At 36.3% G+C, this 27,247-nt stretch overlaps 1 protein-coding gene across 4 annotated transcripts in view; it reads left to right on the top strand.

The window, feature by feature from the left end:
- Positions 1 to 27,247, top strand: part of ANKIB1 (ankyrin repeat and IBR domain containing 1) — a 192,321-nt gene that overhangs the window by 142,795 nt on the left and 22,279 nt on the right. For all 4 annotated transcript variants that reach the window (XM_053608658.1, XM_053608655.1, XM_053608656.1 and 1 more), the window contains 3 exons: positions 2,351 to 2,517; positions 10,820 to 10,908; positions 21,969 to 22,099. In XM_053608658.1, coding sequence (XP_053464633.1) covers positions 2,351 to 2,517; positions 10,820 to 10,908; positions 21,969 to 22,099 — 387 coding nt within the window. The remainder of the gene's footprint in view (positions 1 to 2,350; positions 2,518 to 10,819; positions 10,909 to 21,968; positions 22,100 to 27,247) is intronic.

Raw genomic sequence — 27,247 nt, 5'->3', positions numbered from 1 at the left:
TGTAGCACAGTGGTTATGGTACCAGCCACACACTGAGGGTGGCAGGTTCAGCTGCCAGCCACATACACTGAGCGTGGCAGGTTTAGCCCAGGCCAGCTAAACAACTTCAACAAAAAGTAGCCAGGTGTTGTGGCAGGCACCTGTAGTCCCAGCTACTTGGGAGGCTAAGGCAAGAGAATCGCTTAAGCCCAAGAGTTGGAGGTTACTGTGAGCTATGATGCTACAGCACTCTACCCAGGGTGACATCATGAGACTCTATCTTAAAGAAAAAAAAAAAAGATTCTGAACTAGGAAATAGATTGTTTTTTATTCCAAGTAATAGTTTTATGTAATGAATTATAATGTTTATTTTGTCTTTATCTTCATTCAGGAGTTATTTAGAAGTACATGCAAGTTAATTTCTTTTTTATGTGATTTAAAAGTTACATTTTAACTGCCTTGTGAAGATTTTTCTTAGTCTAAATCAGTGGTTCTCAACCTTCCTAATGCCACAACCCTTTAATACAGTTCCTCCTATTGTAGTGACTCCCAACCATAAAATTATTTTCATTGCTACTTTAACCAACAATTAAAGTTGATTGGGGGTCACCACAACAGGAGGAACTGTATTAAAGGGTCACGGCATTAGGAAGGTTGAGAACCACTGGTCTAAATGCTATTATGTGCATTTCCAAATAAGAGCCCAGCTTATTTAACCTAGAAGGTATTATAATATTGATTTTTATGTATTATTAGGATACCACTTAGAAATTTGCTATTGTAATATAACAAATAATTACACACAAGTTCAAGTTATATTTTATCAGAAAAGAGCACATTGTGTGAGAAAATTGAGGTTTTTTGTTTGGTTGGATTTTTTGAAAGTGTTGCTTTGTCACCCTGGCTAGAATGCAGTGGTCTCATCTTAACTCACTCCAGCCTCAAACTCCTGGGCTCAAGGATCTACCTGCCTTGGCTCCCAGGTAGCTGCGACTACAAGCACATGTTTCTCTGCTTTTTGTAGTGATGGGGGATCTCACGGTTGCTCAGTCTAGTCTTAAAGTGATCCTCCCTCCTTGGCTTCCCAGAGTGCTACAATTATAGGCATGAGCCACTGAGCCTGGCTAAGTAAACATTTTTAAATTACACACTTTCTGACTGAATAATCACATTCGTCTTTGTTGTCATTTGGATTTGTATAAGATTAAAGAATACATAAATAGCCTGGGCTCAGTGGCTCACACCTGCAATCCTAGCGCTCTAGCAGGCCAAAGCAGGAGGATTGCTTGAGCTTAGAAGTTCAAGGGATGCCTAAGCAAGAGTGAGACTCCATCTCTACTACTAAAAATGCAGAATTAGCTGGGCATTGTGACAGGCACCTGTAATCCCAGCTACTCGGGAGGCTGGGGCAGGAGGATCACTTGAACCCAAGAGTTTGAGGTTGCTATGAGCTAGGGTGACACCATGGCTCTCTAGCCAGGGCAACAAGAGTGAGACTCTGTCTCAAGGAAAAAAATATATATATATACACATAAATTTAAAAATCAACAACCAGGCATGATGGCTCTTGCCTGTAATCCTAGTATCACTTTTGGAAGCTGAGACGGGTATATGGCTTGAGCTCAGGAATGCAAGACCAGGCTGAGCAAGAGTGAGACTCCATCTCTATTAAAGATAGAAAAAATAACTGGGTGTTGTGGCGGGTACCTGTAGTCCCAGCTACTTGGGAGGCTCAGGCAAGAAGATCACTTGAGCCCAAGAGTTTGAGGTTGATGTGAGCTGTGATGCCAGGGCACTCTACCCAGGGCAACAGAGTAAAACTCTGTCTCAAATTAAAAAAAAATTTTTTTTTTAATTAAAAAATTTAACAATCCTCAGAAAGAAGGAGAGAAGAGGAGGGTGAAGGGAGGGGGCATTGGACAGGTGGAGGGAGGGTAATCAATGGGACCTCACCTATTGTGCATATTGCAGGGGCACATGTCAAATATATTAAGAATAGAGTATAAATGTCTAAACAACAATTAAATAAGTGAGATGAATGCTGTGTTAACCAGTTTGATGTAAACATTCCAAATTATATATAAAATCAGCACATTGTACCCTATAAGTGCAGTAATGTACATAGTTATGATCTAATAAAAAAATTTACAAATCATGTCATTACAGAGTTAGTTGCCACTTTCTCCTTAATTTTTTTTCAGTATTTTCCAATACTATTTTAAGTAGTGTTTAAGACTGACAACAGCTTGTATTTTATTTCATTCTTTTTATTTATTTACTTATTTATTTTGCTTTAAAGTAAAGTAAAACATCATAAAGGTACGCTCTGTATTAGAATTCATTTTATGTTCTGTTATTGATATTTAAACAGGCCTTTGTTGAAAATAATCCTGCCATTAAATGGTGTCCTACTCCAGGCTGTGAGAGAGCAGTCAGACTAACAAAACAAGGGTCAAATACATCTGGATCTGATACCCTCAGTTTCCCATTGCTGAGAGCTCCTGCTGTGGATTGTGGAAAAGGACACCTCTTCTGCTGGTTAGTATAAGTTGAAATCAGCCTAGCCACCTTTTTAACAGTTTTTAAAGAGACTTAGTATCTTGAATCAGAATGTAGTATATTTGGTATTGTTCCTTTTAATTAAAAAAAAGTCTAATAAGTAATAATAGTTCCTATTTGTCATATGCTTATTTGTTAAATATTGAATTCTCCCGACAATTTTGCAAATATGCAAACTCAGGCACAGAGAAGTTCCCCAAAGTTATACAACTAGGAAATAACAGAAATGGTAGTAGAGCTCAGCTATTTGATTTTAAAGCCCACTTAAACTAACTTAACAGCACTTAGCACCCAACTGCTGACCATGGATTACAAAATATTTAGTTTAACTTCTCTTCTTAAAATAGATGTCTTTATTTTTTACTTATTTATTTATTTTTGAGACAGAGCCTCAAGCTGTCGCTGTGGGTAGAGAGTGCTATGGCATCACAGCTCACAGCAACCTCCAACTCCTGGGCTCAAGTGATTCTCATGCCTCCACTTCTCAAGTAGCTCGGACTACAGGCACCTGCCACAACGCTTGGCTATTTTTTGGTTGTAGTTGTCGTTGTTTGGCGGGCCTGGGCTAGATTCGAACCCGCCAGCTCAGGTGTATGTGGCTAGCGCTTTAGCTGCTTGAGCCAGATGTCTTTAGTAGTGATTCTTAACCAGGGGTACCCAGAATTACTAAGCATCACTTTTTAAATTTTTATCCAGGGCCCCAAAAAGTAAGATTTTAATTTAGTAGATTTTTAAGTGAGGCTCTAATTTAAAAAAGAAAAATCTGTCAAATTCTAATATACAGTTCTATTTAGAAACCAAAGACTTTAGGCTTTTTGTGTCTTGAGCTTTGTTTAATTTTTAGTGTGTAGTAAGTATGGACTGCTGATAAATCAATGCAGGAGAGGATTTGTAACTCTGTGTACTCGTTTGACTATGTCAGCCATCAACATTCTGCTTTATTCAGAGTAGAATCAATTAAACTGCTCTATTTTAGTTAGTTAGATGATCAAAAAAAATAGTATTTTTTTTTTTTTTTGCTCATTTCCAGAATTATTGCATATACATGGATACACTTTAGATCAGTGGTTCTAAAGCCGCGACTCTTTAGTACAGTTCCTCATGTTGGGGTGACCCCCAACCATAAAATTATTTTCGTTGCTACTTCATAACTGTAATTTTGCTACTGTTATGGATCGTAATGTAAATATCTGATATGAAGGATGGTCTTAGGCTACCCCTATGAAAGGTGACTTGAACTGTGACCTTTGTCCTTGATTTTTTGTCTTAAGTGGGATGTTTGTTTTTGTATTTAAAAAATATGCTACTATGTAACTTCCCTATAAACTGACACAAAGTACATTTTCTCTGAGACAACTCTTCAAAGATTTGTTGTAACAAATACTTCTTGGCCACCAAAATCTTCATCTGTCAAGAGAATATTTGGAATTTCATCTGGTAGAATGGTCATTTTTCACCTCTCTTAGTTTAGAATGTCCTCAGGTCTGGAAACTGAGAAACTTACTTGAAATTCCTCTTATAAATCAATAGACAGTGAAACATATTTTAGAGTTACTCACTGGCATTAGCAGGAATAGTCTAAATAATAATATGGTGAGGTTTTTAATATTGTCACCTAGCAATGTAAAGTTTATTTGCTGCAACTATGTAAAGAAGCCTTCAAAATGATGTCACTACCATTAAGAAATTTGAACCCTAATAAGTAGGTTTGAATAGTGGTGATTCACAAGTTGAGAAACTTATGATACTGTGGTATCAAGTTTCTAGTCCACTTAAGATTTCCACTGGATCAGAATGCAGTAACAGACTGGTCAGGTATTTGGGGGAAGGTCTGAAAGTGAGCTTCTTTGCATTAAAGTTATCATCAGCTCATTCTGTTTTCTTTGGTACCCACGATAAAAAAAAATTTTTTTTGATAAAAATTTGATTAACATCTATTCCCTTGTTAGGATCATGAATCTTAATTGAATCAAAAGCAGTAGTTTCATGCTTCATCTCCATCTCCATAGACAAAGAGCGTCTCCAAGAGTCCCCTGGGTAAAATAGATGAAATAATCCTTATTTGTGGACCTAACACCAGTATTGCATCATCTCTTGCAAATCAGTCTTAAACTCCTAGCTTAATATGTCTAGTTACGAGGAAAAGAGTTTTCCACATTGGCAGTAACTAGCTATTTTAAGTATCAGAGTTCTGCCAACTAGCAGAAAATACAGCAGAAATTAAAACATGATGCTATGTATTTGGTAGTTCTCTTGTAGGACTTTATTTAAATATCATGTATACTCTGTACAGAGTAGCATACCCACCTGAATAGATATTCCTTAAGAATTCATTTTATCAAATTTCAGTAGAGCTCAGATTAACATAAATCTGGGAGACACAGGACCTGCATTTGAGACTTAGCTCTGCCACTAAACTAGCATTATAATGATATAGCAATAAAATAGATGCCTTCTTATCTGATATAGACAGTATCAACATGAAGAGTGCTAGTTCCAGAGCCAAACAATTTAGCTTCAAATTTTAGCTCATTTATTCACTACTTGTATGCCCTTTGGCAGGTTACCAAAACTGTCTGTACATGTAAAGTAGGGACAGATACTACCAATTTCAAAAAGTTGTTAAGAGAATTAAATGTAAGAACATGTAAGGTATTTAGAACATTGTCTAGTATACGCAAACATGTTAGCTAAAGGGGAGAATCCTAAAATTGAGGACTTAAGTCACTCGGAATTTTTCACTAATGTTCTGAAATGCCATTGAACTGAAGTTACCAACGTCTTGATAGGAATTTCTTCCATCGAGTAATAATGAAGCTTGAAACTTGAGCGGAAGGTTTTTCCTTTTCAGAACCTGTATATTCCTGACAACAGTTGTACATATTGACGTATTTTCAAGGAAAGAGCCATTCATTGATCTGTTGTTAGGTTAACCATCCAGTTATATTTGAACTGGGTTGAGGACATAAGATTAGATACATTTTTCTTTGTGATCTTTTACCAGCAACAGGTGCAGTTTCTTTTTCTTTTTTCTTTTCTTTTTTTTTTTTTTTAGCTTTTGGCCAGGGCTGGGTTTGAACCCACCACCTCCAGCATATGGGACCGGAGCCCTACTCATTTGAGCCACAGGCACCGGCCAACAGGTGCAGTTTCAACAACAGATACCAGATCCTTTAGAATACTTGCCACCATTCATTGGTTAAAACGTTCCTCAGGAATATAGCATTCCCGTATCTTCCTTACTTTTCTCAGAATAACCTCTCTTCCCTGCATTGATAATCCAGATTGTCATTCACCTATTATGTCTAATGGCATTGCATACCTTGGATAGGTTCAAGCTTATAGTATTAAATGGCAACCTTTTTAATTTACAATCATTTCTGTAGCATCTCCTTTATTTATAAGCTTCTTTTCACCTTGGAAACTAGTAGAAATTGTGCCAACCTGTTGTAACACCATGAAGTAATTCTGCTGATTGGGCTAGGAACCAAGAAAGTGTCAGGGCTGTATCTTCTTGAGAGGTTCTAGAAAAGAAAACCTGTTGCTGTCATAGAACACAGCCTCCAAGAGCCCACACACTGATAAGCAAGTATGACCTTTTGAGGAAGTGGCGTTTTTTTTCAGACTACTTGAAAACATCAGCTTTTTTCCCCCATGACTTTTTCCTTTTTTTATGGTCAGAAAATGTATGCTAGTATTGATTGTACTAGAAAAAGAATATTGAACATGGTGTTTATTCCTCAAGAGAAAAAAATCTTATACTGCATATATATAAAGGGTATTTTGTACATCAAGACTTTTTTTCAGCTTTATTAAGATATATGTGATAAACAGACTTTTTATTTTTAAAGAGTTGTGAGAAATGTAGATTCTGCATTCCCACGTGTATTCTCAAACACCATATGGAAATACTGTTCCTAGATCTGTGGCATATTTCTTACTCTAGATTATGCTAGTATGTGTGCCAAATTAAATTTAACAGTTATCACAGATATCCCTTACATTTCTGGAAAGTAGGGTTGATTTTAAAGTGAGTCTAATTAATACATGAGGAGACTTCAAAAAGTTCTCGGAAAAAATGGAATTAACAGATAAAAAATGTAATCTTCTCAGCATAAGCTCCATCAAGTTCAAGACATGTTTGTAAGCAGTGATATCACCATTTAGTCCATCTCTAAAGAACTGAGGGTCCTGGGGGTTTAACCATGTCAATGCAGTCTTTTTTTACATTATTAGCCAAAGAAAAATGGGTATGCCTAAAGATTTTTTTTAAGATTAGAAAACAAAAAGTCAAAAGGACCCAAATCAGGACTGTGGATGCCTAATGATTTCTCATTGAAACTCACAGAATTGCCCTTGTTTGATCAGAGGAATGAGCAGAAGCATTGTCGTGGTGGAGAAAGTGTTTCTGATAAAGCTTTCTTGGGTGTTTTTCTGCTAAAGCTTTGGCTAATGTCCTCAAAAAATAAGTAAATATTATTGTTCTTTGGCCCTCCAGAAAGTCAACAAATAAAATGCCTTGAACATCCCAAAAACTTGTTGCTGTGACCTTTCCTTTGCTCTTAACAGATCCACTTACCATTTTCACCTCTTGATAGCCATTGTTTTCATTGTGCTTCATCTTTAGGATTGTATTGATAAGGCCATGTTTCATCTCCTTTTAACAATTATTTAAAGAAATGCTTCATGATCTTGATCCCACTTATATAAAATTGTCATTGAAAGCTTTGCTCTTATCTGTAGCTGATCTGGGCACCGGTTCAGCACCCATTGATGGAACCTTCTCTCAATTCAGTTTTTCAGACAGATTGTGTAAATTAAACCATTTGACATGTCTATGGTGTCAGCTACTGTTTCTGCTGTTAATAGTTGGTCCTCTCTAATTAGGGCATGGATAAAAAATTTTTCCTCACAAATTGATGTGCGTAGTCTGCTGCTGCAAGTTACATCTTCAACATCATCTTTCTCCTTTTAAACGAGTTACCCATTTGTAAATTGCTGGTTTCTCTAGGGCATTGTTTTCATAAACTTTTTGCAAAACATGTGAAGCTTCATCATTTGATATTTGTTCTTGCTTCAATTTTAGCAGAATTCATGTTGCCCTAAAAGGGGCTCTTTTCAAACAGATGCCTTATCCTAAACTAGATCTTATTCGGATATATTTTAATAAATCAGTATGAGTTTATTTTTGTGTGAAAAAATTTGAAATCCTCACAGTTTTTGATAATACACATTTTTCATAAACATTTTGAAGACCCCTTGTATCCACTTCCTTTGTTTTTGTTTTTTTGTTGTTGTTAATTCTTCTATAGAGTCTCACTGTGTTCCCCAGGCTGGAGTGCAGGCACACCACAGCCTCAAATTCCTGGGCTCAAGTGATCTTCCCACTTCAACCTCCAGGATAGCTGAGACTACAGCATGTGTTACCCAACTCATTAACCATTTAACTATTTTTTAATATGCAGTTCATTGGCATTAATTGCATTCACAGTACAACCACCACCTCTATTTATTTTCAAAACTTTTTCATGATCCCAAACAGAAACTCGTAACCATCAATCAGTAACTTCCCATTTTTTCCTCCCTCTAGCTGCTTGTACTCAAACTATTCTACTTTTTCTATGAATTTAGTCTATTCTATATATTTAATGTAGGTAGAATCCAAAATATTTTTAGAGTTCATCCATATTGTGGCAGGTATTAGAATACATTCCTTTCTATGGCTGAATAATGTACATGCTGACTCACCACACATACACAATTTGTTTATCCATTCATCTAATGATGGACACTTGAGTTGTTCTGTCTCTCTTTTTTTTTTTTTTTTTGGTTGGGTTTATCAAAGATCAGATGGCTGTAAGAGACTAGTACTTGAGTTGTTTTCTACCTTTTAGCTGTTGTGAATAATGCTGCTGAGAACATTAGTATGTAAGTTTGATTCTTTGTTTTCAGTTCTTGTCAGTACATACCTAAGAGTGGAATTGTTGAATCATGGTAAATGGTATGTTTAACTTTGAGGAACCACCAAACTGTTTTCAATAGCAGCTACATTAGCATTTACATTTCTTTCAATAGTGCACAAAGGTTCCAATGTTTGTATATCCTCACTCACACTTATTTTCTGAGTTTTTCTTTTTTAATAATAGTCATCCTAATGAAATAATAGTGTTGGTACATTATTAATATGGTGAGGTATTATTCTCTTAGTTTGTAAGATTCTACCTGAGTCAGCCAGTGTGTTTTCTTAATAAGGTTAACCTTTGCAAATAAGATCTTTATTTAAGGTGAGATGATGATGATGATGTCACCTGCAGAGTGTTTTTTTCTTTCCCCCAACATGATGTATTTTTATTATTGGAATAATTAATTACCTTTGTACTACACAAGATAGCATTATATTGGATTAAAATGAGCAATTCATAAAGGCTTTAGGGCCTTTTTAGTGTTTGATTTTTTTTTTATTGTTGGGGATTCATTGATAGTGTTTGATTTTTTATATAGCTGTAGAAATAATAAAAATTGAGTTATAAATAAGTTGATGTTTTTAATTATTTAAATAAAAATTTGCCAAATTCCAATAAAAGTAAATTGGGTTGTGTTAGCTGTTAACTGCATATGCAGAGGTAAAAGTAACTGCTGCTAAGGTGGAAAGTAAGTGCTCAGGGGACGAGAAAATAATTTCTCTAGACCAAGATCCATACCTAGACCAAGATATGAAAGTATAACGTTTACTTTGTCTTCTTAGAAGGAGAGAATGAAAGAGAAAGGAGGAGAGGGAGAAAAGGGAGCAGGGAGACAGCATATCATCCCAAAGAAAGAAAAGGAGAATGCCCACAGCAAGATGAAGCTGTTGAAATTAAGGGGGGCAGAGAAGAAAAAATTATAGCCAAATTCTCAGGGCACTGTGAGTGTTGTATCCTCTGCCTTTCTACTGCAGACAGATACCGTAGGTGTTTCGGATCCTGTTGTTGATTCTGCTTTGAGATATCATTTTAGGGAGAATTTGAGGCCTGTTTTTTTTTTGTTGTTGTTGTTTTGTTTGTTTGTTTGAGACAGAGTCTCACTATCCAGAGCTCGCTCACAGCAACCTCAAACTCTTGGGCTTAAGGGATTCTCTTTAAGAGAGAGAGAATCCCTCTCTTAAGAGAATTCTCTTAAGAGAATCCCTTAAGAGATCCCTTAAGCTGGGACTACAGGCTCCCGCCTCAACCCAGCTGTTTTTTGGTTGCAGTTGTCATTATTGTTCAGCAAGTCAGGGGTGCTGACAGGTTGGAACCTGCCAGCCTTGGTGTATGTGGCCGGCACCCTACTCACTGAGCCACAGGCACCAGACGTGCTCCTGAGCTTTTTAGAAACAACTTAAAGCTATGGGAACAAATTCTAAAAGGCTGATTTAGTTACTAGGTATATAACTGTAAAGGAAATTTACATTTCCTTTTTGTCTGCTGGGCTGCTCATTGGTTTGTGAAAATAGAACTCTATAGGGTCCCTGTTAGCAAGAGAAGGCAGAGATGGAGAGAGACAAGTCCGTTCTTAGCCGTAACTGAAAAACTATGACTTAGTAATTTCTCTGTCATTTCACTGTAAAGACCAACCATTCTTACAACTGCAAGAATGTGACTTAAAACAGTGCTTCTCAAACTTTAAAATGAAGAAGGGTCATGTGCTAATTGTGACAAAATACGGATTAATCTACAAGTCTCATGGGACCTGCTCTTCTTCAGTAATGGCAATGCTGCTAGCCATGGGAACATACCTTCAGTAGCAAGAATTTAAAATATTAGAGAGACTAAAACCTAATTAAAATGTTTCATAGCTCTTAAGGCATGCAAAAATAAGTTATAAATATCAGCTAATCTATTTAGATCTTTTGAAATGTATAAATGAATTTATCAGTATATTTATTCATACTGACTTTAAAACAGTAGTCTGATGGTATCAAGCTTTGGAATCACATTTTCACTTCCTTTTTTAAAGTACTTCATCTCTGATTTGCCACTGTGCCTTAGTTTTTCCAACTTTAAAATTGGCAGAGTACTTTCCCCTTACACTAGAACCACCCAAAGGACTTAACAAACTGGTCAACATACAGAGGTGGTGAACATAAGAAACTAGGCCTAAGACTGATACGTACTTGTGGTGTATGTCCAGTCTATGAAAATTAGGTCCACTTGAGGTAATCAATATAGGGTGGTGTTCAACTATGGAGGTTCTACTGTATTTTTCTTTAATATTGATGGAAAATATTTTTTAATTGCCTTTTTTGTGTTTTCTTCTTTAGGGAATGCCTTGGTGAAGCACATGAGCCTTGTGACTGCCAAACATGGAAAAATTGGCTACAAAAAATAACTGAAATGAAACCAGAAGAACGTAAGAGTAATTTTAAATAGCTATGCTACATATTTCCTACTAGCAGTCAAAAGATAATGTGATTTTTGTCTTAGTCTTTAATTAAGAGATTTTCAGTCTTTCACCTTTTCTCCATCACTTGCATCAAGTGATGCAAAAGTCTCTGAAAGTGCTCTAAATTTTCTCTTTGCTCTTCCTACATAAAATTTCTCTTAGTTATACTGAAAAAAAAAAAAAAAAGAAGAGGTTTTCAAGTTTGTTAATGTTAGCACTCCAATGTAAATATCACACCTCTAACCACCATCCTTTTGGAGATCATAGAGTTTTGACCTGGAGGAATCATGAACAAGTTCCATATTTCTAATAGACTAACTTTAATCTGAAGAAAATGGAGTAAAAGGGGTCACATTTAACCCTCCCCCTACAGCCCTTCTCTCTTTTTTTTTTTTTTGTAGGGTGGACCAACTTGCTTTTCTGTACTTCATGGGAAATACTGTATGATCTATAGTGAGAGAAAGCTTCTTGTTTCCCTAAGAGCTTCCAATAAAGAATAATACAAGTTAATTTCTTATTATTATGTGATTCTATAAATTTACTTATATTATATACTTTATACCTACTGTCACTGAGATTTTTATACATACATAGCTCTGTTCCTCACAAAAATGTTATAAAGTTGATGTTAGTGATCCTGTTTTATCGGAAACTAATGTTTAGGTTGGGTTGATTGACACAGGACACGTGCCTGATAAGAAGAATGGTGTGAATCTCTAAACTGAAAGGTGGTGTGGCAGCACCCCAGAGGCAAGACCAAGAACAGAAAGGTTCAGGCCAAGTTTATTGAAGGGAGATCAGAGACCCACCTAGGCAAGGCAAAAATGGCATCTCCAACAAGGGTGGTTGGGGGCCTCTTTTTATATAGGGCCATAGGGGTGGATAGATTCCAATGCCTGTTGGAAGATTCTCATGGATAGAGTCCTTCCAGACACAGACCTTTGGTGTGGGGCTAGTTAGGCCCTTCGGGTTCAGGATGGGGGTTGCTGGTAGGGGGACTGGTAGTCGTCCAACATTCCTGACTCTTGTTAAAAGGGGCGATGGGTCATGGTCAGTCTTCAGAAACTGCTTCTGGCTGAATAGGGTATAAGTTGTCTGCATTGGAATGAATCAGATTTTGGTAGGACTATGCAGGTTTAGGATACATTGGAAGAGTAATAGAAATTGGGTAGCAACTGTGGTTGACACCTTTTTTACCATGTCTTGAATAAATAAGGACAGGACTTAAATGATGTAAAGGGCAATGGTTAATAATAGGAGGATTACAGTGAGGGGTCCCAAGTAGGGTAAAATCCAGGGTCCTCACAGGCTGTGGAACCGGGATCCCCCATTTTGAGAACACGGATGGGTGTCTTGTTCCTGGAGCCGGGTGATGCTCTCTCAGGCCAGACCAGACTTGTTGTTGTAGAAACAGTGGGTCTCTAATTGCTAAAAAATACCAAACTTTTCTTACTGTACTAACTTGTGTCCTCCACACTGAAAGATGGTGACCAGTAGGTTACTATTAATATTAATGGTCACTTAAGTTTGTGAAATTTAGGATGAGGCTTAACGTGAACAGTAGTACACCAACTATAATACTAAAGTAGGACACCATCATTAAATATACAAAAGTAGGCTGGGTATAATAGCTCATACCTTATAATCCCATCACTTCAGGAGGCTAAGGGAAGAATCACTTGAGGCCAGAAATTTGAGTGCATAATATGTCTACAAAATACAAAAAAATGAGTTGGACATAGTCCTAAAGTCCCAGCTACTCAGGTAGCTGAGGCTGGAGGATTACATGAGCCCAGCAGTTGTAGATTGCAATGAGTTGTGATCATACCACTGCACTCCACCCTGGGCAACAGAGAAAAACCCTATCCCACAACAAAACAAAACACAAAAACAACTAAACAAAAATGATACTCCAAAAAAGAAAAGTCTGATTAAGTGCTGTTTCAAGTTTGCACATTATTTTGGATCATAAGCACTTTTACTTTGCACTTTATGCAAAAAAAGGCATAGCATTTTTAATCAAATTTATAGATTTGTGAAATAGTTTTCTCTCTTATGCTTAGTTTTCCAAAGTCTGAAGTAGGAGCCTCAAAAGGAGTGATAAGATCTAATTAATGAGAAAGAGTATTAGAAAATATGCTGAATTCAGTTCAAAGAATTAATTCCACATAAAAATTCAAATACTGTTTTTAAGTACTTAAATGCCTATATTGTATCTAATCAGAGTAAGAAGCAAGAATGACTATATTTTCTGTGAAATGATGTTCAATCTATAAAATTTTTAGACCCATTTTTTTCATAGTACATAATAAGTGGTTATTGAATGGAATTCAGATTATCTGTTTAAAAATTCAGTCCTTAAAGGCAACTGTGTTTGCAGTTGCATACATGTTGATTCTACTAATAGATTTTAGATTTTGTTACATTCTAATACTTCATTAAATGAAATTAATATTTCTTACAAAGAGATATAAGCACACTATATTATTAAGAAAAGAAGATCAAAGAATAATAGACATGTAGCTGAAGTGAAAGTAAGAGTTTCAAAGTCAGTTGGAATAGAAAAAACTCATCAGATAGATTGACAATGAGGTATTGTAGATGTTAGAAACAGTATGTACAGGCTCGGTGCCTGTAACTCAAGCAACTGGAATGCCAGCCACATACACCAGAGCTGGTGGGTACAAATCCAGCCCGGGCCGCCAAACAACAATAATGACAACTACAACCAAAAAATAGCCAGGTATTGTGGTGGGTGCCTGTAGTCCCAGCTACTTGGGAGGCTGAGGCAAGAGAATCACTTAAGCCCAAGAGTTTGAGGTTGCTGTGAGCTGTGATGCCACAGCACTCTACCGACAGTGACAGCTTGAGAGCGTCTCAAAAAAATAAAATAAAAACAGTATGTACAAAGGGACAGATGTTTGAAATAAGCATGTTCAGAGTATTGGAAGTGAAGGCATTTTCTCCAACACAAGTTCTTATAGTAATAGTTGGTTATTTCCTATATATGATTTAATTCATGCCATCTGTTAGAATGCAGTTGGGAGCTAGCATCCTCTCCAAGAGCGGGAGAAAAAAACTGTTATGCTGCAAGTTACACAGCTGCTTTGTTTTGATTGCTTTGTGCTTTATTTATGATAACAATGAACAATAAGGATCATAAGAATATGTTAGAGCCTCTGAGCTAAAAATAATGTTGATGCTGAAGGGAGGAGAAAGGCCACTAGTTTTAAACAAAAATTAGATCAGCGGTTCACAACCTGTGAATCGTGATCCCTTTGTAACAATGAAAATACATCATAGCATTAGGAAAAGTTGAGAACCATTGAATGAGATATTACTGATAAGGTTTTATAGCAGTACCCTTTGTAAACAGCACTGCCTTCACAGCTTGACCTCATTAGCATTAAGTATACTAAGTTCCTTCTGAAACACCTGTCTTCTACCAAATTATTTGAGCATTTTTCCTCACCAACATCTTACTCAAATCATCTACCAACTGGGTTTAGGACTGCAGTGAAGTCTGATCCGTTCATGCCTGCTATTATTTCTCTTTACTATGTGGAAATAAAAACTAGTGCTGTTCTGTTGTTGGTACAGACTTAAAGTAGATAGGCACTTGGGGTTTCTTTCAGTAAGACAACCCCAAACCTGCTCTCACAGGCTCCATCAAAGGGTTGCTCCGAGTTCTCAGCCCCTCCAGTTCATGTACAGCACCACTTCCAAGGGGGTCAGTTAACCCAAATCTTCGTCCCTTTCCTCTTCAAGGGGCTAATACTAAGAATTGGGTAATTTTTCCTTTTTTTTTAGACAGTCTTACTTTCTCACCCTGGGTAAAGTGCTGTGGCATCATAGCTCACAAAAACCTCAAACTCTTGGACTCAGGCGATCCTCTTGTCTTGACCTTCTGAGGAGCTGTGACTACAGGCACCGATCACAACATTCAGTTATTTTTTCTTAGAGATGAGGTCTCACTCTTGCTCAGGCTGGTCTCAAACTCTTGAGCTAAAACAGTCCGCGTGCCTCCGCCTCCCAGAGTCCTAGGATTACAGGTGTGAGCCACCATACCTAACAGAACTTTTCCTTTTGAACTTCAAAAGGAAGTCCCATGCTTTAGACTGTAGGGCTAGCCACTTAACTCCACCTCCATTCTAAAAGTGTCAAGGCTTTGATTAGATGGGCCACATTCAGTGATACTAAACTGATTTTCTCGTATGTCTTTTCAATAAAGAAAATGTAGGGCTTCCCAGTGTAGTGAGAACTAGAAAAGTAAACAAAACCACCGTGCATTCTGAAATGCAAAATTTAAAAAAAAAATCATTTTTTATTGGCTTCCAGAACTCTTTCCAGTCCCTAATTCTATGGGTGTGGGTTAGGGGAGATATAAAATGTTAAAGTTAGACTTTAAAAGTCATGGCATTCCTTAAGATTGCAGATCTCAAATTATAGTAGAATAAATTACGTTTAAGAAGATGAAGAGTATAGGGTTGATTGAGGAGAGAGGGTGAGAGAAACTTACCAGACTTCTTGTAGTCAGTGAGAATTAATTAAAAGATTTTTTTTTCTTTTTTTCCCCACATTCAAAAATTGTATTTTATTTTTTTTTATTATTGTTAAATCATAGCTGTGTACATTAGTGCAATCAAGGGGTACAATGTGCAGGTTTCATATACAATCTGAAATATTCTCATCAAACTGTTCAACGTAGCCTTCATGGCATTTTCTTAGTTATTGTATGTAGACATTTGTATTCTGCCTTTAGTAAGTATCGCCTGTACCCATTCTAAGATGCACCATAGGTGTGGCCCCACCCATTACCCTCCCTCCTCCCTAACCTCCCCCCTCCCTTCCCCTTCCTTGGCCCTTTCCTCATAGTCTTGTGCTATAATTAGGTTATAGCCTTCATGTGAAAGCTATAATTTAGCTTCATAGTAGAGCTGAGTACAATTGGATACTTTTTCTTCCATTCCTGAGATACTTTGCTAAGAAGAATATGGTCCACCTCCATCCATGTAAACATGAAAGAGGTAAAGTCTCCATCTTTCTTTAAGGCTGCATAATATTCCATGGTATATATACATGTACCACAATTTGCTAGTCCATTCGTGGGTCGATGGGTACTTGGGCTTCTTCCATGACTTAGCAATGGATTATGAATTGGGCTGCAATTAACATTCTGGTACAGATGTCTTTGTTATATTGTGATTTTTGGTCTTCTGGGTATAAACCTAGTAAAGGAATTATACGATTGAATGGCAGGTCTATTTTTAGGTCTCTTAAGTATTCTCCAAACATCGTTCCAGAAGGAACATATTAGTGTCCATTCCCACCAGCAGTGTAGAAGTGTGCCCTTTTCTCCACATCCTCGCCAACATCTCTGGTTTTGGGATTTTGTTATGTGGGCTACTCTTACTAGGGTTAGGTGATATCTCAAAGTAGTTTTGATTTGCATTTCTCTGATGATTAAGGATGATGAGCTTTTCCTTTCATCAGCTTTTCTGTAGATAGTGTGTCTGTCTTCTTTAGAGAAGTTTCTCTTCCAGTCCTTTGCCCACCCTGAAATGGGATCACATATTCTTTTCTTGCTAATACATTTGAGTTCTCTGTGGATTCTGGTTATTAGACCTTTATAGAAGGTATAAGCTGCAAATATTTTCTCCCATTTTGAGGGCTGTCTGCTTGCTTTACTTACTATGTTCTTGGCTGTGCAGAAGCTTTTAAGTTTGATCAGGTCCCAGTAGTGTATTTTTGATACTGCTTCAATTGCCTGGGGAGTCCTCCTCATAAAATATTCACCCAGGCTGATTCCTTCAAGAGTTTTCCCTGCACTTTCTTCAAGTATTTTTATAGTTTCATGTCTTAAGTTTAAATCTTTTATCCACTGAGAGTCTATCTTAGTTAATGGTGAAAGGTGTGGGTCCAGTTTCAGTCTTTTACAGATCGCCAGCCAGTTCACCCAGCAGCATTTGTTAAATAGAGAATCTTTTCCCCACTGAATGTTTTTAATTGGCTTGTCAAAGATCAAATAACGGTTAGTAGCTGGATTCATCTTTTGGTTCTCTATTCTGTTCCAGACATCTACTTCTCTGTTTTTGTGCCAGTACCATGCTGTTTTGATCACTGTCGATTTATAGTACAGTTTCAGGTCTGGTAGCATGATTCCTCCTGCTGTGTTTTTATTGCTAAATAATGTTTTGGCTATTCGAGGTTTTTTCTGATTCCATATAAAACGAAGTATTATTTTTTCAAGATCTTTAAAATATGACAATGGAGCTTTAATAGGAATTGCATTAAAATTAAATATTGCCTTGGGTAGTATAGACATTTTAACAATTTTGATTGTTCCCAGCCATGAGCATGGTATGTTTTTCCATTTGTTAACATCATTAGCTCTTTCTTTTCTTAAAAGTTTCATAGTTCTCTTTGTAGAGATCTTTCACGTCCTTTGTTAGGTATACAAATATTTCATCTTCTTTGGCACTACTGTGAAAGGAACAGAGTCTTTAACTGTTTTTTCAGCTTGGTTATTGTTGGTATATATAAAGGCTACAGATTTATGGGTGTTGATTTTGTAGCCTGAGACATTGCTGTATTCCTTGATCACTTCTAAAAGTTTTGTAGTAGAATCCCTAGTGTTTTCCAGATATACAATCATATCATCTGCGAAGAGTGAAAGTTTGATCTCTTCTGACCTATGTGTATACCTTTGATCACCTTTTCTTCCCTAATTGCAATGGCTGAAACTTCCATTACAATGTTAAAGAGCAATGGAGACAATGGGAAATCTTGTCTGGCTCCTGATCTAAGTGGAAATGATTTCAATTTAACTCCATTCAATATGATATTGGCTGTGGGTTTGCTGTAGATGGCCTCTATTAAGAAATGTCCCTTCTATACCAATTTTCTTAAGTGTTCTGATCATGAAGGGAGCTAGATATTATCAAAAGCTTTTGCTGCATCAATTGAAAGAATCATATGGTCCTTATTTTTTATTTTGTTTATGTGCTGAATTACATTTATGGATTTACGTATATTGAACCACCCTTGCGACCCTGGGATAAATCCTACTTGGTCATGGTATATAATTTTTTTGATGTGTTGTTGGATTCTGTTTGTTAGGATCTTATTGAGTATTCTAGCATCAATGTTCATTAGTGATACTGGTCTATAATTTTCTTTTCTTGTTGGGTCTTTCCCTGGTTTGGGGATCAAGGTGATGTTTGCTTCATAGAATGTGTTGGGTAATATTCCTTCTTTTTCTATATTTCGAAAGAGGTTTAGTAATATAGGTACTAGTTCTTTTTTAAAGGTTTGGTAGAATTCTGACGTAAAGCCATCTTGTCCTGGGCTTTTCTTTTTAGGGAGATTTTTGTATAGTTGATGCTATTTCAGAACTTTGATGCTATTTCAGAACTTGATATTGGCCTGTTCAACATTTCCACTTCATTCTGGCTAAGTCTTGTTAGGTGGTGTACTTCCAGGTATTGGTTGATTTCTTTCAGATTTTCATATTTCTGAGAGTAGAGTTTCTTGTAGTATTCGTTAAGGATTTTTTTGAATTTCTGAGGGGTCTGTTGTTATTTCTTTCTTTTTTTTTTTTTTTTGTAGAGACAGAGTTTCACTTTATCGCCCTCGGTAGTGCCGTGGCATCACACAGCTCACAGCAACCTCCAACTCCTGGGCCTAGGCGATTCTCCTGCCTCAGCCTCCTGAGAAGCTGGGACTACAGGTGCCCGCCACAACGCCCGGCTATTTTTTTGTTGTTGCAGTTTGGCCGGGGCCATTTTTGAAGCCGCCACCCTCGGTATATGGGGCCCTGCTCACTGAGCCACAGGCACCGCCCGGGTCTGTTGTTATTTCATCGTTACCATTTCTGATTGATGAAATTAGAGATTTTACTCTTTTTTTCCTGGTTAGGTTGGCCAAAGGTTTATCTATTTTATTGATCTTTTCAAAAAACCAACTTTTTGATTTATTGATCTGTTGTATAATACTTTTGTTTTCAATTTCATTTAGTTCTGCTCTGATTTCGGTTATTTCCTTTCTTCTGCTGGGTTTGGGGTTGGAGTGTTCTTCCTTCTCCAGTTACTAGAGATGTCCCATTAAGTTATTAACTTCCTTTCTTTCTGTTTTCTTGAGGAAGGCTTGCAATGCTATAAACTTCCCTCTTAGGACTGCCTTTGCAGTATCCCAGAGGTTCTGGTAATTCATGTCTTGATTGTTGTTTTGTTCCAAAAATTTGGTAATTTCTTTCTTAATCTTGTCTATAACCCATCTATCCTTTAGCATAAGGTTGTTTAGCTTCCATGTTTTTGTATGGGTATGCAGGTTCCTGTTGTTATTGAGTTCAACTTTTATTCCATCGTGGTCTGAGAAGATGCAAGGAATAATTTCTATTTTTTTAAATTTGCTGAGGTTAGATTTGTGGCCTAGGATGTGGTCGATTTTCGAGTATGATGAGAAGAATGTGTATTCAGTTTTGTTGGGATGAAATGTTCTGTAGATGTCTGTTACATCCAGATGTTGAATGGTTAAGTTTAAATCTAAAATTTCTTTGCTTAGCTTCTTTTTGGAGGATCTATCCAGCACTGCTAAAGGGTTCTTAAAATCTCCAACTACTATGGAACTGGAGGGAATCAAGTTGCTCATGTCTGTTAGAGTTTCTCTTATAAATTGAGTGCATTGTGGTTGGGTGCATAAATATTAATAATTGAAATCTCATCATATTGAGTATTACCTTTAACAAATATGAAGTGTCCATCCTTATCCTTCCTTATTTCCGTTTGTTTAAAGCGTATTGCGTCTGCGAATAGGATTGCAACGCCTGCTTTTTTCTGCTTTCCATTTGCCTGGAGTATAGATGACCATCCCTTCACCTTGAGTCTAAATTTGTCTTTTAATGTAAGATGCAATTCTTGTATACAGCAGATGTCTGGCTTGAGTTTTCGTATCCAGTCAACCAACCTGTGCCTCTTTAGAGGACACTTTAAACCATTCACGTTAATTGAGAGTATTGATAAGCCTTTCGAGAGTCCGGTGGTCATTTTTAATCCTTTTGTGACTGTGGAAGTTGGAATTTGATCAAAATTTTCTGGGTGGGTTTACTTTTGTGGTGGAGGATTACGCTGGTCTTTATGGAGGATAGGTCTGAGAATATCCTGGAGAGCTGGTTTAGTTATGGCAAATTTCTTCAACATGTGAATGTCATTGAAGTATTTAATTTCTCTGTCATAAATGAAACTCAGTTTAGCTGGGTATAGGATCCTGGGTTGAAAATTATTTTGTTTTAGGAGATTAAAAGTCAATGACCATCCTCTTCTAGCTTGAAAGGTTTCAGCAGAGAGACCTGCAGTTATTCTAATATTTTTGCCCTTGTACGTGATGGTTTTCTTTCATCTGGCTGCTTTCAGAATTTTCTCCTTCATATTAACTTTAGTGAAGTTGATTGATGTGTCTGGGGGATGTCTTATTTGTGTTGAGTCGTGCTGGAGTTCTGAAACTGTCTGCTATCTGAATTTCAGAATCTCTTGGCATGTCTGGAAAGTTCTCCTTCATAATCATGGAGAAGAGACTCTGTGCCTTGTGAAGTCACTTCATTGCTTTCGGGGATCCCTATAAGACCAATATTGGTTTTCTTCGAATTATCCCAGAGCTCTCTGACAGAGTGATCTGTTTTTGCCCTCCATTTCTCTTCCTCTTTGAGCGTTTGGGAGCGTTCGAAAGCTTTGCCTTCAGTCTCAGAAATCCTTTCTTCTGCTTGCTCCATTCTGTTACTGAGGGATTCTCAGATCTTTGAGGGCTGCAACTTCTTGTCTCAATGTGTCAAAATCTTTGGTCATTTGGTCTTTGAATTCGTTGAATTCTTGAGATATCTTTTCAGTTACTGCTTGGAATTCTAATTCGATCTTATTTGCTATCCAGATTCTGAATTCGATTTCTGACATGTCAGCTATTTGTTTGTGCATGGGATCTTGTGCTGTGTCTGCCCCATTGATCCTTGGGGGAGTTGATCTACTCTGACTATTCATATTGCCAGAGTTTTTCTGTTGATTTCGCCTCATGATTGTTTTTCACGATTGCCGCTGGCCATCCTCAGGTTTGGGGAGGTGTTTCTCAGATCAGATATTTTAAAATGTTCAATGCGCTGGACAGCACCTGTGGCTCAAAGGAGTAGGGTGCCTGCCCCACATACCGGAGGTGGCAGGTTCAAACCTGGCCCTGGCCAAAAACTGCAAAAAAGAAAAAAAAATCACTGTGCAGGCAGTACATTTGCGGGTGAGAAGGTAAAGGAACTAGCGAAATAGATTGGTTTTCTGTGCTTTAGTTGTCTAGGCAAAAGGTGTGGAGGACCCTGGCTAAAGCAATAAGAACTAGAAATAGAAGAGAAACAGATATGAGAGAGAAAGAGGTGGTATCAATGGGAGGTGCCTTAAGTGAAGGCAAGAAGAGGGTGTTAAATATTATACTCTTCATAGACTGGCACTGGATAAATGATCCTATCATTTGTCAGGACAGGGAACAGACAAAAGAGTGGGTTTGGAAATAATAAATTTAGTTTTAGATATGTCACATCAGATTTATTTTAAGTTTATCCAAAATAATGATGGATAAGAAAGATAGTTATGTTTTTTATTATAATGAAGAGTTTCTGATAATTATGTTTATAGCTGGCCTGTAAAAGAAATTATTGTCTAAAGTAACTATTCTTTTTATAATTTTCTTTTAATAATAGTTATTTTAAAGAGAGGAATATTGCACTTTTTTAATTTTAGATTTTTTTCTTTCCATTTATTTGCATGCAAGTTTATGTAGAAATCTCTTTTAAACCAGGTTTCACAAATAAGGCTTTTGAAATAGAGCTTCTTATAATTGTGCTATTCAAAATAAAACAGCTTTAAAACTTTGTCATAGACCCTAATAGGAAAATAAATATATAATTAAAATTGAAAGATAGCCTGCAAAGAAAAGTCTGGAGTGCCCCCCCTCCAAAATCATTTATTTTTGTGTTTGTGCTTAATTTTTAAAAGTTGTGGGAGTTAGTGAAGCTTATGAGGATGCTGCCAATTGTCTCTGGTTGTTAACTAACTCCAAGCCCTGTGCAAACTGTAAGTCTCCAATACAGAAGAATGAAGGCTGCAACCACATGCAGTGTGCTAAGGTAAGATGTTAAAGAGGATTTTGCATGCTTTGCAGTTGGAATCTTAATATACTTTGTCATTCAAGGGAGAAAAGCTGTAAACAAAAAAATCTTGTTGAGTTTCAGATAAGTTCTAGGAAGAGTGCATTTTCCATTGTTTGTTGAATAACATTAAATGTTGATTTGTATTACTAAATTTTATACTCACATTGAATGTTTAAAGTATAGGTATTTTATGGTGTTTGGCCAGAAGATCAGAAATGCCTGGTTCCTCTGCCAGTCACCTTCCCCAGTGAGAGTCTTAAGAGAGTTGAGTGTGTGTGTATGTATACACAATTTGCTTTATGTATTCTGGAATATGTATAGCAAATGAAGAGACCCCATCTGTTAAAAAAAAAAGAAATTTAAAAATTAGGTGTGTTATACCAGGCACAATGGCTCATGCCTGTAATCCTAGCACTCGGGGAAGTCGAATAGGGTGGATAGCTGGAGCTCACGAGTTCGAGATCAGCCTGAGCAAAAGTGAGACCCTATCTCTACTAAACATAGAAAAACTGAGGCAAGAGGATCACTTGAGCCCAAGATTTGGAGGTTGCACTCTACCCAGGGTGACAGCTTGAGACTCTGTCTCCAAAAAAAAAATTAGGTGTGTTGGCACATACTTACAGTTCTGCTACTTGTATGGCTGAGGCAGGAGGATCATTTGAGCTCAGAAGATCAAGGCTGCAGGAGCGGAACTCATTGCACTTAGAGTTCTCTTGCAAAGCTGATTTTGGAGCACAGAGGATAGACTCAAGACCCAAACCAAGACCCAGGCAGTTCCCAAGTCTAAATCTCAAACATGTCTGTGACTGGATGTCTACACTGTTGGCCCTCCTTATCTGTGGGTTCTGTATTCTTGGATTCTGCATCTGTGGATTCAACAAACCATGGATCAGAAATATTCAGTAAAAAAGTTATGTTGAACTTTTGAAATGAAAAGTGAAAAGTTCCATGTTGAACATGTACAGACTTTTTTTTATTCCCTAAACAATATATTATAGCAGCTATTTACATAGCACTTACCTTGCATTAGGTATTATAAGTAATCTAGAGATGATTTAAAGTATAATGGACGATGTGCATAGTAATATACAAATACTGCATCATTTTATATTAGGGACTTAAGCACCTGCAGATTTTGCTATGCATCTGTAGGGAGTCCTTGGACCATACCAACCACAGATGCCAAGGGACAATTGTGTTTAACATAGGAACCCAAAGCAGTGGCCAGACTTGAAGTCTACTAATGAAATTATCAATTGAATAAGTAGCTAATTACCATATTGAAAATAAAAATACCAGAGATCCACTTGGCTTAAAAATAATTAATATAAATAATGACTGTTAGAGGCTCAAAGGCTAGAAAGGAAATATAATATTTCTTAGTTGTGCAGCAAGGAACTACTGTGTGCTTAAAACAAATATATATTGGAATGTTATTAATAATATTTTATTATTCCATGCTATATTTTTGAACATTTTTGTTTTAAAATTATAATGATATTCTGATTTTTTTTCCTTTCTCATTAGGAATGTCATTCATATTTAAAAATATTATTTAAAATTATTGAAAGGACAGCATAATTATTTCTAATTTAGAATGTAAAAGAAACCTAAATATGAAGAAGATTCCAGTAAAATATATTAACATCTTCTAAGTATTGTGTACATTTTAATCTTTAAGCTTAATGATTATTATTATTATTATTTGCAAATAAATGTCAGTTAATATATATTAATTTGTAAGTCTATATTATTACAAAATTACTATAGGTGAATTGTCTTAGTGAGGCAATAATAAGGATTCCCAAAGAGGTAGAAAGGGAAAGCTAGTGCAGTAGTGTGCGCAAAATACTCAGGAGTGCTTGTTAGTTCAGCTACAGATTGGACCAAAATTATTTCCTCTATTATGCTTTTTTCTCCAACATCCGTATCTGGATTTTTTTCTTTGGAAAAATCTGATATAGACTACCTAGATATATAAAGAAATACAGATTAAACATAAAAATTAGCAGTTGGCTAATTTTGGCTCCTGAGACAGAATCAAACACCTACCAGTAGTAAATACTTAATAAATATGTATTGGGGCAGCAACCATAGTTCAGTGGGTAGGGCACCAGCCACATACACCGAGGCTGGCAGGTTCAAACCTGGCCCAGGCCAGCTAAACAACAATGACAACTGCAACAAAAAAAATAGCCAGGCATTGTGGCGGGTGCCTATAGTCCCAGCTACTTGGGAGGGTGAGGAAAGAGAATTACTTAAACCTAAGAGTTTGATGTTGCTGTGAGCTGTGATGCTACAGCACTTTACTAAGGGTGACACAGTGAGACTCTGTCTAAATAAATAAATAAATATTAGGTAAATTAATATTTTCATGAATTCATCAGGCTGATGGTATTAGGCAATCTAGCCTTAAACAAAGTAAGCTTCTATTTCATTTAAAAGAAACAATTACTTACATACCGTGTAAGTGTATTATAGTAAGCCTTACTGAACATACATTCTGAGTACATTCACTGACCAATAAAAACTGAAAAGTAAATATCCTTACTGCAACAAAATTGTATACTTTGAGTATTTTATAATGTGTAGGTAGAATAACGTGTCATGTGTAATTGAATCCAGCTCTAACAAAAAGACTGAAATATAATATGCCTTTCTTTTTTCATGCCTCAGTGTTGATTATGATTCAGTAGGCAGTTTTTATAATACTTTCTGATATCAAAGATGTTGAATGACAGATTTGGTCTTCTAAAGAAAACTGATTTATTTTAAGGATAAATCAGCTTACTCTGTTCATTTCCCTTAAGATGATTTTGCATGAACTATTTAAATTTTGCATTCTTAAATAGTAGTTTAAGTCACTTAACAGTATACTTTTTCTTCATCTGACTGTGTAAAACTATATGCTACAACTAAAAAATAAAAGTTATTAAAATTCTGTATTTTCCCACCAAGAATTGTCATATTTGGCTGTTTTGTAAAACGTTTTGCCACTAATTTTGAGAAATCAATAAAGCTGCCTGGAAAAAAGATACTTGTATTATATCAGATACAAAGTTTGCTTACACCGAAAAGAAAAATAATTTAATACTGTCAGAGCCTAAACCAAGTACACAATTTATTGTCCAAGTACATGTTGTGAAGGGAACACATGCAAACAAATACTTTATTAATTTTTCTGTCCATGATATACCAGGCAAACAAATCAGTAAAAATATAGAAGACTTAAATACTATAATTACTAAGGTATATCTGATTGCCGTGTATACAAACTCTGTATCCGAAAATGTGGACTGTGCCATCTTTTTAAATGCCCAAGGAACAGTCACAAAAACTTGATCATTGATTACCAAAACCTTGATAACATTCCAAAAAATAGAAAATTATACAAACAACATTTTTCTCATCATAAGAGAATAAAATAAACATTAATAATAAAAAGATCTTCTTACATGGAAATTGTTACTCTCTCAAACAACTCTGGAGTGAAAAATGAAGCAAAAATGGAAATTAAAGAATTTCTAGAAAACAAGGATAATGAACTTTATCATATTTGAGGGCCCTTTCTAAAGCAATGCTCAGAAATGTGCACAGTCTTACTCCCTTAAAACAATACAAAATAAGAAATGAATTTAAGGATATGACTCAAATTTAGGAAAACAAACTTAAAAACAAGAAGGGAACTGGTGGTTTATCTTTAAGGCAGAAATCAGTGAGTTAAAAACTGAAAAATAATGCAACTGATAAATCCAAAAAATGGTTTTCTGAAGAAAAACAGGATAGATAAACCACAAAACTAACATAATAAAAAAAAAATGAAGGTTAGGAAGTTCAAATACAGAATATAAGGAATAAATGAAATATAGGCAAGGATATTTCCATACCACTGCAGTAAACCAAATATCACAACACAGAAAGTATTACAATAAAGTGAGTCACACATTTGTTTGGTTTCTCAGTACATGTAAATGTTATGTTTACACCACACTGTAGTCTGTTACGTGTGAAATAACATCACATCTAAAAAATGTACATACTTTAATTTACAAAACTTTGTTGCTAAAAATGCTAACAATCATCTGAGCCTTCAGCAAGTGATAATGACTTTACTAGTGGAGAATCTTAACATGAGTATTGGTGGCACTGACCAATAAGGGTGCTGGTTTGCTGAAGATTGGGAGTGGCTGTGACAATTCTTAAGAAAACAATTAATGTCATCTGTAGTGCCAAGAATTCACCCTTCCTTTCACGAAAGATTTCCCTGTGTGTGCAATACTGTTTGATAGCATTTTGCCCACAGTAAAATTTCTTTCAAAATTGGAGTCAGTCTTCTCAAACTCTGCCACTTTATCAGTGAAATTATGTAGTCTCTTAATTTATATAATAAATTCTTTGTTGTTATTTCAACACTGTTTACAGCATCTTCACTGGGAGCAGATTCCATCTCAAAAAACCATATTCTTGGCTTATTCTAAGAAGTGGCTCCACAGCCATTCAAGTTTGATCCTGAGATTGCTGCAATTCGGTCACATCTTCGGAATCTATTCTTTCTGGTTCTTTTGCTCGTCCCACCACATCTGCAGTGACTTTCTCCACTGAAGTCTTGAACCCCTCAAAGTCCTCAATGATTAGAATCAGCTTCTTCCAAACTCCTGTTAATGTTGATATTTTGACCTCCTCCCATGAATTACAAATGTTCTTTCTTAAATGCATCTTGATGGTGAATCCTTTCCAGATGGTTTTCAATTTACTTTTTTCCAGATCCATCAGAGAAAGCACTAAGGCAGCTAGAGCCTTATGAAATGTATTTCTAAATAATAAAATTTGAAAATAGCAATGACTCCTTGATCTGTGGGCTGCAGAATGGATGTTATATAAGCAGGCCTGTAGACAACATTAATCTTGTGTATCTCTATCAGAGCTCTTGGGTAACCAGGTACATTGTCAATGAGCAGTAACACTTTGAAAGGAATCTTTCTGAGCACTACATCTTGACGGTGCGCTTAAAATCTTTAGTAAAAGTTGTAAATAGCTGTATTGTCATACAAGCTTTATTGTTCCATTGATAGATCACAGAGTAGAATTAGCATATTTCTTAGGGGGCTAGAATTTTCAAAATGG

Source organism: Nycticebus coucang, chromosome 11 (assembly GCF_027406575.1).
Source record: "Nycticebus coucang isolate mNycCou1 chromosome 11, mNycCou1.pri, whole genome shotgun sequence".
Lineage (NCBI taxonomy): Eukaryota > Metazoa > Chordata > Mammalia > Primates > Lorisidae > Nycticebus > Nycticebus coucang.
This window is presented reverse-complemented; position numbering and strand designations above follow the sequence as displayed.